Source organism: Lipophrys pholis, assembly GCF_963383615.2.
Source record: "Lipophrys pholis genome assembly, chromosome: 9".
Classification (NCBI taxonomy): Eukaryota; Metazoa; Chordata; class Actinopteri; order Blenniiformes; family Blenniidae; genus Lipophrys; species Lipophrys pholis.
In genome coordinates, this window is record NC_137639.1 from 29,952,961 (window position 1) to 29,973,668 (window position 20,708).

The 20,708-nt window shown below is 43.2% G+C and overlaps 2 protein-coding genes across 5 annotated transcripts; one reads left to right on the plus strand and one right to left on the minus strand.

Annotated features, from left to right (window-relative positions):
* Positions 1 to 4,157: 4,157 nt before the first annotated feature.
* On the plus strand, positions 4,158 to 11,344 carry LOC308114901 (m-AAA protease-interacting protein 1, mitochondrial). 4 transcript variants are annotated; one of them, XM_080472160.1, is made up of 6 exons: positions 4,185 to 4,681; positions 5,687 to 5,758; positions 5,972 to 6,098; positions 6,380 to 6,524; positions 8,210 to 8,274; positions 9,229 to 10,365. In XM_080472160.1, the coding sequence occupies exons 1-6, from the start codon at positions 4,283 to 4,285 to the stop codon at positions 9,243 to 9,245; spliced, it is 825 nt and encodes a 274-aa protein (XP_080328286.1). In that variant the 5' UTR covers positions 4,185 to 4,282; the 3' UTR covers positions 9,246 to 10,365. The 4 variants fall into 4 exon arrangements, 3 of the variants coding, with proteins under 3 accessions (XP_080328284.1, XP_080328286.1, XP_080328285.1); XM_080472158.1 differs by lacking the exon at positions 8,210 to 8,274 and having other exon boundaries at positions 4,158 to 4,681; positions 9,229 to 11,344; XR_013935654.1 differs by lacking the exon at positions 8,210 to 8,274 and having other exon boundaries at positions 6,380 to 6,624; positions 9,229 to 10,344.
* A 2,238-nt stretch (positions 11,345 to 13,582) lies between these two features.
* efhb (EF-hand domain family, member B) lies at positions 13,583 to 20,391 on the minus strand (the record flags this gene model as incomplete). Its single annotated transcript, XM_080471116.1, has 13 exons — positions 20,166 to 20,391; positions 20,015 to 20,074; positions 18,899 to 19,042; positions 18,058 to 18,220; positions 17,837 to 17,947; positions 17,545 to 17,674; positions 16,120 to 16,200; positions 15,966 to 16,033; positions 15,738 to 15,892; positions 15,432 to 15,639; positions 15,101 to 15,325; positions 14,853 to 15,034; positions 13,583 to 13,729 (listed from the first exon to the last, which is right to left on the minus strand). Exons 1-13 carry the CDS (start codon positions 20,220 to 20,222, stop codon positions 13,583 to 13,585), a joined length of 1,731 nt encoding a protein of 576 aa, XP_080327242.1. The 5' UTR covers positions 20,223 to 20,391.
* Between the last annotated feature and the right edge of the window lie 317 nt (positions 20,392 to 20,708).

Consider the following 20,708-nt stretch of genomic DNA (forward strand, 5'->3'; position numbering starts at 1 on the left):
ATTTATGGTGGTTTTTTTGGATGATATTTGCCTATTTCAGGGGGATATTTTATTACATTTGCACATTTATGGTGTTTTTTTGTATTAAATTTGCACATTTCTGAGGTACATTGTATTTGCACATTTGAGTTTTTTGACTTCTATTTTTAAAATCTTGTTGCACTCTGCTTTTATTCTCTATTTTCATCATCCATTCTATTTTGGGCGATGTACGTCTTCACCGTAGGAGGGCAAGCGAGACGAGATTCCACTGTGAGTCTCGTACGTCCAGCAGAACCGACAACGAAGCTCACGTTGACTTTGACTTGAGATAAATGACCACAAAGGGACAAAGCATGTCAGGTTGTAGTTAAAAATTAGGTGGGGTTTGTTGTGTCATTTTTAAAAAATCTCATTTCAAGGGGCCACGTTCCAGGTGGCGAAGAGGAGCGCTGACAAGGAACAAGTTTGAGTCCCTGCTTCATCAGAAAACATTTAGTTTCTTCCTTTGTGGTAAAAATGTTGCCGAGAGCATTCGGTGAGAGCATTCGGTGAGAGCATTCAGTGAGAGCATTCAGTGGGAGCATTCAGTGTGATGAAGCCGTGTCGTCACTGCCGATAGCGGCGCTCCCCGCCGGTGACCGCCGACACTCTGGAGGTTTGTGCGGCAGCGACGTCTTCATCCCTGTCGGCGCTCGCCGGCCGTGGACAACAGTGCCTTTTAGTGGCACGACGGAGGAAAGGACCCGGGAGGAGACGCTCCAGCCCCGTGGAGGGAAAGTCCCAGGCCTTTTCGAACAACGGCCATTTGTTCCAGGGAAAGAAATGATATAAACTGGATTGTAAACAGTGGAGTGACACTGACAGTCAGGGATTCTTAAACTGGGGGTCGTTGCACGTTCATTTATTTACAGAGAAGCAAAGAGAGAAACATTCAAATATCCAAAGTTTCTATGGTGGACATCCTGAGTCACTGTCTTATGGATTTATGTGTTACTTCATACTTCATTAGGACATTGTTTTAAATCATCTCTGTCCACTTTGTAATAAAATAGCCTCCTTTTTATTTTATTAAACTTTCTATTTTAGCAGAATTTACAATATAATGTTAATTTAAAATCTCAAATATTCAGGTTTTTAAAATTTTTTTTTGCTAAACTTGGACCATCAGTTTAAAAACTGTTTCCCCTCACTCCGTCCATTAAAGAAAACAATCTTTTAAACTGTCCCTAAATCACCCGGAAGTGTCCATGTGGAACCAGAAGAGATAACTTCACCATGAACTGAATTATCTGACGTGTTTTGCTTGTTGGTTTGATTCTCAGCCGTTCTCAGTCTAGTCAACATCTATAAATATAAATACACTTGTTATTGGGCGGCAGGGTGTTACGCGCATTTAACAAGCTTCTGCATCAGACCTTTATTTCCTCACTGGTAGTGCTGATTTGAAGTTTCTTTCACTGCAGCTGTGAACGAGGCACAGAGGAATCCCATTACAGGGTTTCTCGCTGACCCCTGCTGGGCCACACATCTCAGGGCTGAAAGATTTCTACCCTTTTTTAAAAAGGACATTTTAAGTGTCAAACATCCCTAAAACGTTTTAAACTCATAAAAAATACAAAATGAACCCATTATAGTTCATATATTTGTAATAAAGTATGTTGGGAAAGTGTAAAACTTCCCAAAATTGTAAATATATATAACGATTTATAGCTTTAAAATGCTATATATTCTTGATTGGTTGTCTATAAGACGTTATTACTTGATATGTCTCATACACGAGCAGAAGTATCAGTAAAACTGCCAACACAGGTTTTCTTGATATTGAATCTTCCATATTTTGTCTGTTGGTGATCATTTTAAATACTTATTGGGAGTAAGAGATGCTTTTCTAAGACAAAGGGGCAAAAATCTCTCCAGAGAAATTCTCTTTGGGGAAAGAGTGAGACATTTTACAGCTTTGTAAATGTATTAGTTTGTCTTTATTATTGACACTAGTGCCGTCAGTTTGAATTAATATATAGTTAAAATATATTATTGTTTTTTTAATGGTGGAAAATTATCTACTTTTCCAATGTGGTGATTCTGGATCCTTCTCTTCCTTTAGGTTTCTGCACACATCTAAAGAGAGCATGAAGTTAAATAACATTTTAAAATAAAGGCATGAAGAGTGTGAATCCTGTGATTTTTTTTATCCTCTATTTTTTTTTCCCCCACATTTCCTCGTCATGTTTCAGTGTGTTTTTCTGAACGCGTGCAGGACTCCAGCTCCTCTCCTCCTCTGCTCCGTTTGTCTGCAGCTCCTCCAACAATTAATCCCATCCAGCGCGCGAGTCGTTAATATTCTGCTCCATTCGACTCGCAGATGTAAAAAGCATTCTCAACTGACACATGTAATTACTGGGATACATCCCGGAAAGGTTTCCGTGTCTGAGCGCAATTCCAAATAACCGAGCGCGGCGCGCGGCTAATTATTGATAAATAAAATTAGTTGAGGGGAGAAACTTCAGGTGGGCGGGGCCGCGCGCAGGTGTCTGCCGCGTGCGGGGGCGCGTGCGCAGGGAAAGAGAGGGAAACTGTGCTGACCTGCAATCACCGAGAACAGCGGGGACTTAATGATGTTTTGGTCTGCTGATCAAATTTCACATTTACGCACAATCATTTTTGGGCACCTGCGCAGAAAAACAAAACAAACAAAAAAAACAAAGGCTGCGCTCAAAGCGCTGGCCCGTGAACGCAACACGGGGACGCGTCAACGTGAGCGCACAATTACGCACAGAAACGCGGTCTTTCTGCTGACTTTTTTGGGGGTTTTTTACACTGTTTTCATGCAATTCTAACGATCATTTATGCTCACAGACGCATGAAAAGTTTTGCACCTCACTTCAAGAAGAGGCCTCGAGTCGGATAAGTTAGTATTTAGCGCCCTCTGCTGGACCCAAAGCGAAATGCCACCTTTGCTGCATTTAGGTGCTCCAAGTGATTTATAAAGTTGTGATTTGATCAGCTGTGTGAAATGATATTTTACTAAACCTGCATTAAAAACGTGTAAATGACAACTGTATCTGAAAATATTTAGAAAAGAATCTCGTTGTGTCTGTTATTTCTACAAACTAAACATACACACCTAAAACTTTCAAGCATTTTCAAACTTTTTGTTGTGATGAATCTGATTTCCAGTTAAAATATTTTAAATAAAGAATAATTAGATGCTCTATATAATTAATGTCCAATGAGCTAAAATCCAAAATGAATCAAAGGATTGAACTATTCCATTTAAATTATAAGGATCATCTGTTTTGATGATATATATTTTTTTGCATGTACCTGTGGATAGATTTAACTCTGTGATAGTTTGTGCACAGGTAAACAGGAAAACTGTTGAAATAGTGAGGATATCCATAAGAAAGTTCTGGAATTAAACTTGAAATTAAGAAATCTTAATCAAATTACTAGGTTTTGTTGTTTTGTTTTTTTATTTGTAAGTAATATTTTTTTTTCCCTGAGCTGACTGATTGAGTATTTATGACTAAATTCAGTATTTATTCAGTACATATCTAGTGTGGTGGCCAAGAAGCTCCAGAAGTGGACTTGGGATTGAAAGGATTTAGGTTTGAATCCCACAGAGGAAAGGTCACCACTGTGGATCCCCACCCATGACCTTCGACGCCCATCAGCTCCCTGGAGTGTCTTCATCTGCATCCTCTGATGGGTCAAAGTGGAAAAAAGAGATTGTGGTAATAAAAAAGTATGACTAGTTTAGACAGTCTTGTATCCCTTATATTTATGTAGTTAGGGTTAGAGTTAGTATTAATAGGTCAACACGAGCTGCAAACGTGTAAACAACTGTGTATTTATGGAAATATATGGAATGACTAATTGGGAAACAAGTAGGATACTTGGTTGATCGTACATTTTTTGGAGGGAAAAACAACCATTAAAAACACTTCTGGCAACTTTAAGTCGCAATAGTTTACACATTTTAAATAATCATGCAAATTGTAACTGAAATCAACTTTTGATTGAGGGTTTTTCAGTTTTAACTTTAAAAAATATATATACACTTGTGTAAAAAAAATGATAAACTATCTTTATGTGAGTATTTCCATCTGATCGTGATGAAAACGTTATTAAATAGTTTGAAGAGTAGACAGACACACAGTGTTCAGTTTTCCCACGGCACGTGAAGGCAGCAGCCGGCTCCTAGAGCATTGTGGGTACAAACATGGGGAGAGTTGCGTAAGGTTACCAGAGAGACGGCCGTGTCAATGGAGCCTGTTTCCGCCGCGTCCTCTATCTCCTGATGCAGCGGTTCACCAGCCTGGCCGCCCGCCGGGAGCTCGGCGGCCTGGCGGCGTGCGCGGCCGCAGGAGCGCCGCGCGTCCGGAAGGGCGGCCCGGCCGCGCATCGCGCTCCGTGGGCCGGCGTGGCTGCGCGTCCCCAGCGTCCTCTCTGCACGCAGCCCGGACGCAGGCAGAGCCGCCGGAGGGTCGTGTTCGCCGGGGAGGACGAACGCAGGCTGTTCTGCACGCAGAGTGGAGCCGAGGGCCCGCCGGGGAGCCCCGAGCCCCGGCCCGCCATCTCCGTGGTGGGCATCCCGGACCCGTTCACCTGGATCCGCTGCAAGGTCCAGATGAGTCTGATCGAACTGTACTACGGCCTGGACATGGACTCCGAGGAGTTCCACAGGGGGATAAAGCAGGTAGCTCTTCATCACATGGCCTTGAACTGTCCACAATAACACCGATATGCACAGTTTGTCCTTTTTAATAAACTCTTTTATTCATCACTTCATCTCAATATCAACCTGAAATAGAAAAATAGCTGCAGGACTTCTGCCAGGATGAGGTCATGAGGTGTTTCATAGAGGTCAGAAGATGGGGATGAGGCCTGGGGGATCTCGTGTTAGTCTTCAAAATACACATTAAAGGTGCACTTTTGTTCCAAATACAAAGTTAAAAAGATAAACGAGGACTCTAGTTGTCTTTGCTTCACTGCGATCTTATTGCACATATAGCATTTGTGACCTCGGTATTGGAAGCTGACTCATCCGGTTTTAGATTTATCTGTATTTGACATCATGTTTCAGAACATGATTTGAGGACCTTGTGGTTTGTCGTCCATTGCCATGGAATCGGCGATGTAGTTAGCATGCCAGGCCACTAGGTGGCACTGTGGGACGTATTTTGCAATGAAACCACACAGACGGGGAACAAAATGTTATCAACATCAACAATGGGAGAAGGCGGACATTCGTGCGGACAGACGATGAAGTTAAGATTGTTATTACGGTGACTGTCAAAATAAAAGTACCAAGTCCGTTCGGTTGCATCGCGTAACGCCGACTTTTCTTTTTCTTCCTTTTAAATTCGGTGGGTGCGGCTTATGTTCAGGTGCACCCCATAGTCCGGAAATTACGTCGCTCGTGCGTACGTGTGCAGAAGAACTATTTACTACATCTGTGGTGTTGCAGTCGCAGCGTTTTCAAAAAGTTGCGTTTGCAGTTGACAGATTTAAAACTCCAGGCCACAATCAAACTGAACAACACCGTTTTACCACCATATTGCATTTCTACGTTCTAGACGTTTGATTTCTGGGCAGTAATGTGAACTGGAGCAGTAGTACTGCAGTAGGACTGCAGTACTACTGCATCTTGGACCGCGATACCCTTGATGATTTTTACCCCGTTGCTTCCCGTCCGTCCCAGGCTTTGGTCCACGTCTCGGACAAGATGTCCCGGGGAAGATACCACGAGCTGCACGGCTTGGTGTCCCATGAGGTAATCCTGACCGATGAATGAGAACTTCATATTTCTAATCCTCTGTCATTCAGATCCCTTTACTGTGAAAGTATAAAAATGAAAATTCCAACGCGTGAGACTTGTCCTGGTCATTCAGGCCTGTTTGTGTTCACATGACGGACATACTTACGGCAGATTTGAACAGGTAATGAAGTTTTCCCCGGTGATCGTGGTGCGTTGTCGTGCTTCCAGATGATCGAATACGTGGAGGACAAGTGCAGCTCCCTCACCGCCGCTCAGAGGCAGCAGCTCGCCGTCAAAATGGACGATATCATATTTGTACTCCCCGACGAGGTCTTGGTCGTCTTTGACAATTTCGGTAAGTCAGAACGGGGGAAATGGATTTTTCTTTCTTTTTTTTTACGGGGGGGCACTTGAGTTGAAATATGCTTTCCCCCCCGGGAGAGGGGGAGGGGTCAGCCTCTGGTCAGACGAGGTCATTCACACCGTCAAGCGAGGCACTTGACCCGCGCTACGAGCAAATTACGGCACTTCTCCGGGGAGGTGTCATTAGTCGACGGTCGTAAAAACCGCTCGTGCTTCCAAAATTTAAAATCTTGAGATTTACGTTGACATTAAACCCTCTTCTCCGTCTTCCAGGGAGAAAGTTCTGCTCCATCGTCATGAGGTTCTGGCTGGTGTCGGCGCACGAAGGCCCCGACGACCCGGAGGGGATCAAGATCTTCAGGGTGGCCTCCGCCCAAGACGGCCCCCACCAGAAGAGGATTGCCACGGCCGTGTACGAGTAAGCGCCGGCGCTCGCCTGCCGCCACGCACACATCCTCAGTGTGTCTACGATCCCGCCTCCCTTCGCTTTGAAAAAAAAAAAGTGAAGGTGCCAAAAAGTTTGTTTGCTTTATTTCCCACATAATTACAATTAAAAGGTAGAAATAATGAACTTAAAGAGGGACGATTATATGCTGGCAGCGGCTCAAAGTTTCCTGCAGGCCTTTCATTGTGTGTGGGCCTTTCAGTTGGGCGGGGAACAGAGCCGCCGCTCGTGGCGCTCCGATGGATGTTTTCCACAAACGGCGGTGGACAAAGAGTTCATGTCATTTTGGGAAGTCCCTTCGCGAGTACGCTTTACCATTAAAGGCGATTTTATTTTTTATTTTCTTTCTTCCTGGAGAATTACCGGCCAAAATGACGCAGTACCGAGCCAAGAAAGATGCAGTTTTAATAAATATATTCATACTTGGCAACGGAGACACTTTAGCAAGCAGTTTTGCTGTTTGTTCCAAATATCTTCAAAACTTGGAAATCCCAGGAGTTTTTAGTTGTAAAAGCCCCGCCCCCTTGATGTCAGAATTCTGAGGTGTGTGTATATATATATATATAAAGAGAGAGAGCTCTTGTCAGTTTTTGTGCCACCATTTCAACAGCTATAGTTGTAAGTCAATCTTCTCGCGAGTGGAGTGAAACTAATGTTTTCATTAGTGCTTAGAAAGAGATATTAACAGAACAGATTTCCTGTAAGTGGTCATTTCCTACTTGGAATTTCAGTTCGAGATCGAAAATCCAAGTTCCGGGGGGAAAAGTCTCCGCACGATTGATTCACACCCTCTGTGTGTCGGTCGAAGCCGAACCGAAGCCGAACCGAAGCACGCCTTGTTGCTCAGTTGGAGGAGCAACAATCATCAAAATGATTCTTCCCATTAACAGTGGAGCAGGAAATCAAACTAGAATCCTTATTGTGGGTAAATATAAAGTCACACTAAGTTGTTTTTTTTCTTCCTTTTTTTTGTGCTCCGTAACCTCTAAAACAATTATTCGTTTTATACTCCTTCCTCTTGCTCTGGCGTTCCCCTGTACCCCTCCTCCTGCCTCGGTAAAGTCATGGAGAATATTTGCATAACGGGCGTCCGTGTGAGGAAAAGCCTTTTCGCTCAAGCAGAAAGTCGAAGCCTCCAGCGTCGCCTCCTCCTGAAAGGAGCCATCGACTTTAAAAAAAAGAAAAATAGAAGTTAAGAATCCAGCTTTGGTTATGTGAAATTCTTCAAGAATCAATGCCGCTTCAACAACCACTGGAGATCATTTCACACTCTGTTAGCACTCAAAGCCTCTTTCAGTTCCCAGTCAGTAATCCAGTTAGGGGTTGGACCACACTGTGTGGCTATTCTACCTAATACCCACCTATCTAGTTAGCCAGATTCTCACTCCCCATTGTTCCAGGTTTCTGAATCCCCCTCAGAGAAAGCCTGTCACACTGCAAATGTTATCCTAAATGGTAGCGAGCAGACAGTTTGGCAGGAGGAGGGAATCCTCACCTCCTTATATTTGTTGAAGGTTAAACAGGAGAGAAAACTTCGTTTGAATGTCGGTGCAAAAAAACAACTAAATACTCGTTGACACTTAACGATTCAGGAGGTTCTAGGATGGCGGATCTCAGCCGGGCTGCTCGATGTCAACGTGTCTGTATTGTGATGTCAGGTCACGTGGAAAAAGAGGGGGAAAGGGACCAAAAACAGAAGAGGCAGCGCCGAGTCACAGCTGCTGTAAGTTTGGGGCAAGAGAAAGAACACAGTTATCTGAAGAGACACATTTCTAAGCACAAAGACATTGAGGTCATTTACACAAAGGAACTGTTTAATGGGCACCTCCAGTGGGAAACGCAGCGTTTTTGTGTTTTCGTTTCAGAAAAGTGGCGCGTCTACATGGCAACATTTTGAAAACGACGTCCGTTTTACATGGAAACGGCAGAAACACTGAAAAGGGTGTAGTTGAGCATGCCAGGCCACAAGATGGCACTGTTTATCGTTTTCCTAATGAAACCACACACGTGCACACGGAGAACGATTTAATAGAAAACTTTGACAACGACAGCATTATAGTGACTGTCAAAATAAAACTACCAAGTCCCAGGAGAATATGGACAGGAAGTCATGACACCCTGGAGACAAACATTGTTGTTATTGTCTATCGACTCGCTCATGTGCAGAACTATTTCCCTCATTTCCATGGAGTTGGAGTGTTTTCAAAAAGTAGTTTTTTTCACTGACTCCAGGCACCATGAAAGTTTTCCATCTTCACTTGACAACATTGTTGTTTACACCTAAATGTCTGTATTTTTTTTGCGGTTCATATCATTGTTTATTATTATTGCCTGTTGGACTCAGATCATGCAGCCCCAGTTTATAACACGAGGTGTGAGAACCTTTTGGATTTCACCAACGAGGTCTGAAGCTTTGGGGAAACAGCCTGTTACTTTTATTTTGAAGGTTTGCTTTTGTAGGTAGAGCAGTTTGGGCGTGTTGAACTCTGTTTGTCTTCACTGGGATGTTGGAGAGGGTACGTAGCCTTTTATCGAGACAATCTTCACAGTTGTAAAAACTCCTGGAGCCGCTGATTTCGATGTATAGTCACAAGGTGCTCATTCTTCACATCAGCTTCCAGAGCTTTTAATTTCCAATCGGTGGTACATTTCAACACGTCTGCCCGTCTCCTCACAGATTCCACCGAGAAGTGACGAGAGGGGCGTCCGATGACTGGACGGTCACGACGGTCTGGCACTACAACTGGACGCTCATGAACTCAAAGTCAAAGGAACCTTGACGACGCTGGCCTGGATCATTGACTTTCCTGTGGAAGGATATTTATGTGAGCAGGCAGAAGAACGTGAAGCGGGACCCTTTGCACCGACAACTGAAGACCTCAGAACACTGACAACCTGTAAATAAGTTAACTTCCTGTGCGACGTGATGCCTTTAAAGTTGTCCTCCAGTGACTTTACATTCCAACAGACTTCTTAAGATTTCATTCACGCCTTCATGTGTGATCAACAAGAGCTCAAAAATGGGCATTTTCCCCTGTTTTCCTGTAAAACTGTAAACTATATGAAAACCGATGCTGGAGTAGAAGGTGTATCCTAATTCTGCCTCGAGTACGAATCTATTAGAAGCATCAAAAGTCTCTTTTCATCCATGGGAGTGAAAACCTTGGATATCAGCTCTGACTTATCGGCCTGAGTAACTCGATGCTCATGATGATATATACATTAACTGGAAAATTCCCGAAGAAATGTTGTGTGCCTGCCTCCCCGTTGATCTCCCCCATGAGGTGCCTCTCCCATCCACTTTGCGTGGGACATTTTTTCACACTTTTCTGGGATTTGAACTGTTCATAAAATCAAAACGTCCTGCACGTTTTGATTTTATGTTCTCCCAATGGTGTGGAACTCACAGAAAAATAATAATAAAATTAAACTGCCACCCAGGATAGTAATCTTTGCGCCTGGCCTCTTAAAGAGACAGGCACAAGAATTGGCACTGGGTGTTGAATATGAAGTGTAAAGTCACTGGAGAAAGACATTCTCAGTTAAGTGTGGCGCCAAAACAGTCTTGGTCTTTGTACGAGTCTTTTCGGGAACTTTCAGCCACATCTTTTTTATTTTTCTGTGAAGATGGTACCAAAACTGTTAAATATGATGCAGCTCAAAGTTCACCGGCGAGGTCGTAAATAGATCTTGTCTTTTATTGTCACGTCACTGTATTGTAAAGGTCAAGAATAATGCTCAGGTCTTCATCCAACCAATAACGCGCATCAATAAATTGCTTCATGGTAGCACCATGTCGTTCCCTCGGGCCTTCTATTTGCTGTACGTGTGTCCTCCTGGTCGTACCTGCTGTGAGGATGAGCTGCATTACCTTCTCAGGCCTGGCGGGATTCCAGCGTCTCTGGGTAAATGATGTCACACTGGGCTGATTGAGGCCAGCGCCTCTCACAACAACTGTTACCTACAGCTTCATATAGATTATATCAGTTTGGACAACATGCTATCTTGGTTTGAGCTCCCAGATCAAAATACCAGAGCAAACTAGTTCTGCAGGAGAACATTTGTACTTTTCTTTTCAATCTGATCTTAAAAGTTCAGTTTTACTTTGGGGTTAAGAAGCTTTGTACGTCAGTGAAACACAAATTTATTTAACTGAAATTTCTGTTTCTGTCAATGAAGGGAGAAGAAGGTTAATAGTCTAATCTGCCTCTGATTTCCGACCGTCATACCAAGACGATAATCTAAAATCTATCATCAGCCTACGGGGTGAAGGGAAACTCCATTTTGCACTTCAAAGTATGTTTACAGGTCTTGGTGATTGCTGCTGCTTGGATATTAAAGTATTTGTGTGAAGCCTTGAGGGGAGTTTATCAGACCTGACGTAGCAGCTCACTCTCAGACCTGGTTTATACCCAACATTTAAACACACTCTGTATCACCATGATGACGAGACCCTGAGAATATTTAGTCATTAATCTGTTGCAGGAGGTGAAGCCAGACGCTACTTTGAACAACGCAGAGCAAAAGGGCTGCGATGTCGCTTTATAGTCGACTGTTCAGGAGAATATGGACATGAAGAGGGGAGATTTCTGTTTGGTGGATTATTTAATGTAACACTGCTGGAAGGTGTGTTTATTTCAAACAGTTAACTGAGGTGGTCGTTATGGATCCATCCTCTGGAGAACTTTATCCGACTTTGAATTGTTTTAGTTGGTTTCGTTGCTTTGACTTCGAGAGGAAAGTCTTGAGATACATTCTTCAACTGTTATAAATGTGGTTTGGCGTCACGTCTCATTTTAGTTTGAATTACATTTATTACAAGATTTGTTTTCTTGAATATACGCCATGAAAATGTTTTTTTAAAGTGCATATTATCACTCTCCTCAACTCATCCACTCATTTCCATCTAGTTTTTCCTCCAATAGAACATTTCACTGTAATTTTCACCACAAGATTTTATGAAAATTGACTTTATGTAGAGATTTTGGCCGTTTTTTTTAAAGTAATAGTTTGGTTTTGTACAAAAAAAAGTGTGACATTTTCATTACGTATACTCTGCTCCACAACAGAGAAAAACTTTAAAGTTGGAACTCAAAGGTTATTATTGCACTATTTTACCGGTCCGGCCCTCTCGAGATGAAATGGGACTGAGCGTCGCCCCAGAACTCCACCAACACCGGGAAATAGAAATATTTCTAAATGCGTCGCTGCAGACGGGAATAACTCCTTTTCAGGGGGGAAATTTTCTCCACCTTGGCCGGCGGTCACTGCCAGGAAGACGTCGCTCCTCACATCACCTCCGACAGGCTCCTGAATGCTGCGTGTCGTCCCATTCTGCTCCTGCTGGCTGCCATCTTATTAATGTTGACAACATATCACACAAACAGAGAGGATTCTGTCATTAGAGGCCACTAATTCATACATAATGAAATACTGGAGGGGGGGGATTATTCTAATGTTGCTGCGTGGTGACACGCTGGTTCCCTGGAAGTTTGTGTGGGAGGTTTTCTTTCTTCTTTCTTTTGGGGGGGGGGGGGGGGTTCCAGTCGAGTATCTTGCGGAGTCGTAATGAGATTAAATGTGTGTGGTTAGCTTTGCACATGTCAACGTGGACACGGTGCGAGCGCATTAAACCATTTAGCACGCCTGCGCATCACCCCGTTTAATGGAAATTAAACAAGGAGACAAAAACACGTGCCGACCGCACAAAGGCCAGTTTTTATTAGTTATTTTATCGTGGATTCCGACATAGATCGGCCGCGGCCGCATGCCAACCTGCTTCATTAATCCCGGGAGCGAGACAGATTGCAAACAATTGCTGGTACCTTTTTGAGACGGCGTCTGTGTCGGTGCGTCTGTCTGCACGCGTCTCCGCCACAAATCCATTGTGTTATCTCTGTCAGACTCTCATTTAAGGCTTGATTAATACAATTAGGAGATAAATACGCTTGCAAATCAAACCTAATAGTCTGACAGAACAAATGGCAGGATACAGAGGAGGCGGCTCTTTATATTTACGTAAATCTGTTGGTTTTTTTTTAGCCTGTATTAATAGTCAAACGGGCTGATTGTTGAGTTCAAAGATTTCATTTAACACCGTTTCACAGCAGATTAGGTGGCTCGGGTTTCCTGCAGTGATAGACGACATGAAAACGAGCTCTTTTGTGTGTTTACAGACTTCTCAGTATTACTGATGCCGTTAGAAGTCGAGCGTTGAAGATCCTTTGTGAGCTTCTATCTGTCAAACTGAATACGAATTGAGATGATTCCCAAACGTGAGTGAAATCTACAAAAACATGCGCGTGAGCGATTCTCAGAGGTAAAACACGTAGATATAAATGTACTGCAGCTTTGTAAGGCTGCGTTTAGAAGTGCATCAGATGAGTTGTTTGTTGCAGTTCCCAATCATCAAGATAAAGCTTCATAGACCAACTCAGTCCTTCGCTGCTTTATTACCGACAATCAACTTGTTAAAGGGAAAAAAACAAACAAATATTGTAGATTACCCAGGAGGTGCAGTGTTTCTCTTTACTTCATAATCCAGTAAAGTTAATAAAATAGAAGAGGTAGTCACTTTTTTCCTACGTTTGCATATATTCAACCTTTCACTTGGCGCTGGTTCCTCACAGAGAGAATATTGACGTTTGGGGCTTGGGGACTTTTCTGTTTGGAGTTTACTTGCTCTCCCTGTGGGTTTTCTAGCCTCCAGGTACTACAGTTTCCTCCAACAGTTTTCAGCTTTTGATGTCAAATTGAGTGTTAATTAGAAAATAATAACTATATTCACAATTTGTTATACAGACGGTCACTAATAATTGATTTAATCACTAAATAGAAGATATAGATCCATCCCATTGTTTTCATGCAGATTGTTTGGATATATACTAAGAAGTTTCCTCTGGGATTCATAAAGTATTTCTGTTTCTATTCTATTCTATTCTATTCTGTCAAACGATCAAGTCTTTCGCAAAGATTCAACCAAATCCTCGACAGTGATTCTGAGTGAACAGTGAACAGGTGAAAGAAACATTTCACATCGCCTTTATTTGTTTGAGGACGTTCCGGAAACTCTCCACACAAACTTCCCCGTTTGGATTCGAGCTGGACGCCAGCTGCCAGGCCTCCTCGAACGTCTCCTCGGAAATATTCACGCCGATGTTCTTGAAGATTTCACCGATCTGTGATCAAGAAGGTGAAATGTGTCAGGATAGATAGATAGATAGAGAGATAGATAGATGGCTGGATGGATAGATGGATGGATGGATGGATGGATGGATAGATGGATGGATGGATGGATAGACAGATAGATAGATAGATAGATAGATAGATAGATAGATAGATAGATAGATAGATAGATAGATAGATAGATAGATAGATAGATAGATAGATAGATAGATAGATAGATCTTATCAGCTCATTTCAACAAGCCTAAAGAAAAACATCAGTGATCATCTCGACCAATTTATTTTCTAGTTCTGATAGAAATTCAGGCCGAAAACTTAGTAAATCCCACACTCTAAGAACATGAGGCTCAGCCAAATGTCCTGTATCTTTAGATATTAAAGTCTGAGCCGGTCTGGATCTCTGTTGCCCTGCAGTGAACTGCTGATGTGTCCAATGTGACTCCTAATGAGCTTCGGCACCCTCAGAACCCTGAGGCCCTGTTTACACAATGTTTTGCATTGTTTTTGCGTTTTCGCATCAGAAATGTTTCTCATTTACACAGCAACATTTTGAAAACGATGTCCGTTTAAATGGCACAAATGCTGAAAAGGGTGTCGTTTTTAAGCCAGGCCACTAGTCGGTGCTGTTGGTTGTTTTTGCAATGAAATCACACAGGAAACGTGCAGCAGAGAACAATTTGTTAGCAACATTAACAACGGCAGAACACGGACATTCTAGTGGACAGACGATGAAGTTGGATTGTTATTACGGTGACTGTCAAAATAAAAGTACCAAGTCCCAGGAGAACGTGGACTGGGAGTCGTGACACTCGGGAGGAAAATGTTGTTCTAACTACTGAGCATGTGCAGAAGAACCATTTACTAAGTTACGTTTTCTCCCGTTTACATGGAGACCAAGCGGCTTCAAACAATTTCAAACTTTGTCAGCTGCTTTCGAAAAGTTGCGTTGCCATACAAATGTGGCCTAAGTGAAATGAAGCAGTATAGATAGTGTAGATAGAAAGAAATCCAGCGCTCTGTCACTGATAACAACCTAAACAAAAGTCGGAATGGTCCGTGTGGGTCGGCCGCCGAAATTGCAGAGACGAGCAGCTCTGAACAGGTGATTTGGCCGTACCTCTTTCTTGGAGCGAGGGCAGAAGAAATGTTCTTCATACACGCCTTGGCGAGCAGAGAGTGACGGATGCAGCAGATTTGCTGCCGTTGACGTTTCGCCATAGTTGGTGGTGTCGCTGACTCTTTTGATGCGTGGAAGTGGGAGGTCGCTGCGCACCGTGGGGACGCCGAAGGAGCGGCCGTCTGTAGAGAGAAGGAAGAAATAATAACTGGAAGATGTAACGCCGACTGATCATCTGCTATTATCACCTGGGGTGAACGGGACACCGGCGGCAGCCCCGATGAGGGAGGACGAGGTCTTGAAGTGGTCTGGGGAAGCTTTCAGTCGTCTCAGGACCCTGAGGGTCTTCAGCGAACTCGCCGGCTCGACAGGTTCCAGGTCCTCGGCTCGGACTAAGGACTGAGAGGACGGGAGCTCCTCTGATTCTGATTGTTTACTTTCTATGTTCGCTGGAGTCGCGTCCGTCTGAACCTCTGAGGGAACAAAAACAAACAGAAAATACATCATTTCCCATAATGTCTGTAGATTTAACTTTGCACTCGTCTGATAGAATATGTCAGCGATGTGAAGTGAACTCACCTTTCGTCAAAACCTGCTCCTCCTGACGGTTAATGGGCATCTTGTCCTTCCAGTTGAGGAAGTTACCGAACTCCAGGAAGTTGATGAATCCGTCCCGGTCCGTGTCGCAGTACTCCATCAGGTCGTCGATGACCGACTCGCTCACGTCCAGCTCAAACTCACGGCACACTGCCTGCAGGTCCTCTTTGTCAATTGTTCCTTTTCCTTTCTAGTAAAACACATTTTAGAAGAGGTTTTCTTTTTTTTTTTCTTTTAACAACCATTCCTTATTTCAAGCTTGCCTGCCTGCGGTGACTCCGTCTGTACCTTGTCGTAGTGCCTGAAGGCCTGCAGCAGCGAGTCGAACTGGTTGAAGTTGGTCTTCTTGAGGCGGTGCTGCACTGCACTGACCAGGCTGCGCTGCCGGTCTGAGCCTCTCGCGTACTTCCCCGGCTCCGCCGAGTGGATTATTTCCCCAACACCTGAGCAGAGAAACAATTCCGCTGTGTGTATTTACTACATCCTGCAGCATGAAAGACTTATTTTTTTCTTTACCAAATTCATCCGCTGTCAAGACAATTCCAAAGCTGTGATCGGGTGGAACAGGGAGTTTGTTTTCCTTTCTGGAAAAAAGAGAAGTTGAATTTCAGATGAAAAAAATTATAATAATAATTTAAAAGCCACATGATTTAGTGTGACCAGAACTTACACATTGCTGACTGCACCGATTTGAGTTGCCATCTTTGCAGTGTCACTGGCTCTCTTCCAAACAGCGTTTGGATTGTAAACCCTTTCACAAAAGAAACGTATGATTTAATTTTCCAGATTAAATACAAACGTCCATGACTGAAAACTCGACACTGGGGTTGGGACGATCACTGGAATTTCTGGACTATTGAGCGCACCTGTATATAAGCGGTACCCACTGAATTTTAAAAGAAAAGAAAAGAAATTGAAGAAACTTTGAAGTTACATGATGCCCCTGAATGCATCACCATGTATTGGCGGCATGAAGCTTGTGATTTTTCTACAATTTGAGGTCAAGTAATTAAAAAAAAATTCTAATCTAATAACTATTCAGGTGATGTATGTTTACGGATTCCACGCTTATTTTACATAGAGACGTTAAGCTATACGTTACCATTTATACCACAAACATTGCCATATAGTTTGCTATGTTAATACGACGTTCTCGTATTATATATGCAATTTTGCAGAATCGTTCCTTAAATAAAGTAAATTTTTGAGCTTTGCTGCTTTGATTTGAACTTATTTACTATCAGAATTACTCGACGACTCACGGTACCCAACTAGTCGAGTAATGATTTTCATCCATCGTTCCAACTCTGCTCAACACTCTCTAAAGCCTCGTTTCCACTGCGCAGTACGGTATGCCAAATGGTACGGTACAGTACGGTACGGTACGGTATGGCAAAGCGTACCCAGATCCTGTTGTGCGGTCCCACCGCAGAGGGTTCGTTTAAGGTATGTTCTGCCATCAGGCGACAGTAAACATTGCGGGCCCAACACGGAACACATTTGTTGCGTCTGCACCGTGTCAGCACACCAGGGGGCAGTGTAGTGCCGGCATTTCCATAAACCAACTGAACAAAACAACCAGTGTAGCGTAGTATGTAGAGGAGGGTTTATATTCAATTCAATTCAATTCAATTTTATTTGTAAAGCGCTAAATCACATCAACAAACATCTCAAAGCGCTCTTACAATGATAGAGAACAACAGAGCCCAACTAAACCCTTCCAAAGCCGCAGATGTAACAAGCAACAGTGGCCAGGAAAAACTCCCTCGCATGGAGAGAAGTTCATAAGAACTCCCTCTTCAAGAAGAAACCGTGGGGCGGACCCTAGACTCTGGAAGGGCGGCCATCCGCCTTGACCGGTTGGGGGGAGAAGTACATGGGATATACTGCCAATGAGATATTTAAATATTGCTGCTTGATGAGAAAATCAGCAGACGTTCCGTAGTTCTGGGTACCTCAAAAATGGTAACGTTTGCTTACGGTGCTTCTGGGACCATCCACAACCTTTGTCAGTGGAAACGCACGAAAAGCCGTCCCGTCCCGTACTGCGCAGTGGAAACAAGGTTCAAGGTTCCCTTCTTATATCAATACTTACTTCCTTGTCTCTCCAAGCCAGTGAAGAGTTTTCCCCATCGTCCGGCCGTCGTCATAATGAGGCGTGGCGATCCCAAACCTGCCGTCTTTACTGGAGTGACTCCAGTCGTACTTTCTGTCCACTTGTTCACCTGAAGCCCAGATTACACGATGTGCTCAAGTGAAAACGGAAACTTTACCTTGTGTATTGTTTGTCTGTTTACACGACAACGGTGCTTGGAGTCACTGGAAACTGTCATATTGTGATGAAAAACTTTAAGTTCATGTTTTTTTGGGTTTTTTTTGCTTCTTACCAACAAAATAGGCGTTGTGGCTTCTGATATAAACTTCGTGCCGGTCCTGGGCTTCCCTCTCCAGCTCCTCCGCTGTTTTCGGAGGGTTAATGATCTCACGAACATCCAGACCTTCACAAAAATAAAAAGGACACATTCAGAAGAAAGAGACTGAAAGGCAAAAAAATCTGAAGACTTTGTTTGACTTGTAGTTTGCTCGTCTTGTTTGGACCTTTTCCGACCTTTCTCCGTTTTCACTCCAAACGTGGCGTCGCGGTCACACCAGGCGGGCAGTTCGGCGCGGCCGAGCGGCGCCTTCCTGTTGGACGCGTACACCGACTCACTGATCTGCTGCAGCTTCTCCTGGAACGCTGTCTTTTGTGGAGGGTTGATCAAGGCTCCACCCTGTTAGACGTCACGGAAAATCTGGACATTTATTGCAAATATTGTTTCAAGTCCTGAGAATGAATGAATGAATCGGTAGGTTGAAGTGAGGAGCGTGGAAACTATACTCTGCTTGTTTCTTCTGACTGTGAAACACTGAATGAACTTTCTTTCTGAGGACTTCATATTAAAAGTTTGAATTTAAAGGTCATTATGGTGCTACTATACCGGGCCGGCCCACTGAGGATGATAGTGGGCTGAAGGTGGCCCCCGAACTAAAGTGTTCGTTTTTGCGTTTTCGTTTCAGAAAAGTTTTGTTTGCATGGCAACAGTCTAAAAAAGATGTCCGCTTACATGACAATGGCAAAAAGAAAAGAAATGCTGAAAACCATGTAGTTTTCATTTAGGGCCACGAGTTGACGCTGTTGTTTGTTTTGTAATGAAACCACACACACACACATCTGTTTACACAGCACCGGAGCCGTAGCGTTTTCGAAAAGTTCCGCCTTGGGAGCTGTTTTTGAAAAAAAGTTGCATTTTCAGTGCCACTGTTGTTGTTGTTGTTGTTGTTGATATTGTTGTTGTTGTGTAAACAGACATCCAAACACAACAAAAGTTTGGCGTTTTCACTTGAAACCATTGCCGTGTAAACGAGCCCTAAAAACATGCCGGAGGGGTTTGTGCCAAAGTGAAACCCACCGCCATGGACGACTTGGTAGTGACGCCATGTACAAGAGAGCTGGCGATGTCCGGGTCGTCGGCCTTTCCCCGGTGCACCCGGACGGCTCCCAGTCCCGGCTGGGAACCGTCACGATGTTTCCTCACCAGCGGCGGAGTCGGGGGCTGGAATCAGGGAGGAAACGGAAGCAGATTGAAGCCATGAACCAATAATGTGCCAATATCACTTTAAATTATGCAAAATCCACTTCCTAAAGGTTTTCCAACAGTACTCATCGTCCCCCATACCTGGACTGACGTCCCAGAAGAGAAGACAGTCTGTCCTCTGTCTCCCTGGCTTGTTTCAGGTTTTAAAAAGTGTGTTGCTCCAACCAGCCAATCAGAAATCAAACCCTATATAGTGTCATCGGGGGTTTAGCCAATCACAATCAAGGTAGGCCCTCCCTTTGACTCCTCCCACAAGTAGGCAGCTCTGCTCTGGCACATGGCACCACGAGAGGAAGTACTTCCTCCTCTTCCCAAGATGGGCATGTGTGGGCGGAGCCAGTCCAGCTCACACAGACACAGCAGATTCTGAATGCAGCTCCTATGATCCAATATTCAAATGAGGAAAATCAAGGAGGAGCTGGAAAATTAGAATACTGAAGGTTTCTGGACCAACAAAGTGTATTTGAAAGTGTTGAAAAGTTATAATACGACCCCTATAAGGGTACAACTATTTTTTGGAAGCTGTTTGTTCTGAATATATTTTTATGAAAAGTTATTCCAACACATTTTTCATACACTTTGGCATTTATCAGAATTCGGTTCCTTTTTTCTTCATATTCTCATATAACAATCAGAATTTGTATTGTTTTTCCTTTAATAATTGTAACTTCGAAATTAGAATTCAGACTTTTTCAGAACTCTGAGATTTTTATTCTCATAATTCTGATAATTTGTTATTTCACTTTAATCACAGAATCTTGAAATGAAGTTTAAAAGTAAAAGATCTCAAGAAAAAAACTGTTTAAAGGGCGTCTGCGTGCAGAGAATACATTCTCCCTTGTTTTATCTATCTCCAACACACACACACACACGCACGCACGCACGCACGCACGCACGCACGCACACACACACACACACACACCGTCTCACCCGCTCCTCCTGTTGGAAGCAGCTTTGAGCTCGGTCTCCTGCAGGTTTTACTTTCCCCGCCTGGTTTTATAGAGACAAACATAAAGAATGAAGCTGGTTTTCTTTCATTTCGTTCATTGTAAAATAAAAGACGTTAACTCGCCGGACTCACCGCCGCCATCATGTCCACACTTTTATCTTCATGTTTCAGCCCGTCAGCTTCACTCATCTTCACTTCAGGGTGAAGAAAGAAGACTTTCGCCTGTTTATTCTCCTCTTTTCTGACAGCTGGAGCGGTATCTTAAGGTTTAAAGGAGAAAAGAGTTTATTGACACAGAAACTTTCAGACGTCCCGGAGCCACGGGCCTGTTTGAGTCCGGTTGCCTAGCAACGACGTCACAATGAAAAGGAAGCTTCAAAATAAATCAAATACTTCTAAAAGTTTTTTTTTTTTTAAAAGATGATTCAAAGTTAAACAAAACACAGTAATATACTATGCCAACTTTTTTTGAAATTATATTAAATGAAAATGAATGTTTAATATTTGATATTTTCTTAATATTTTGACTGTCATGAAGTTCTAACTTGTTTTTTTTATCATTAAATTTGATCCTAATTTTTTTAAAACAGTTTATCCTTTATTTTTAATTTGATCTACAGTGCAAAAAAAGCACTTTAAAACATTGAAATGAGGATTTTAGTTTGAAATTTTTCT

What these genes read in the sequence shown, in the direction of transcription:
- LOC308114901 (XM_080472158.1), top strand. Translation starts at nt 4,283, where the DNA reads ATGCAGCGGTTCACCAGCCTGGCCGCCCGCCGGGAGCTCGGCGGCCTG. An exon ending in TCCACAGGGGGATAAAGCAG is followed by an intron (nt 4,682 to 5,686) that starts GTAGCTCTTCAT and finishes CGTCCGTCCCAG; the next exon opens with GCTTTGGTCCACGTCTCGGA. An exon ending in ATTGCCACGGCCGTGTACGA is followed by an intron (nt 6,525 to 9,228) that starts GTAAGCGCCGGC and finishes GTCTCCTCACAG; the next exon opens with ATTCCACCGAGAAGTGACGA.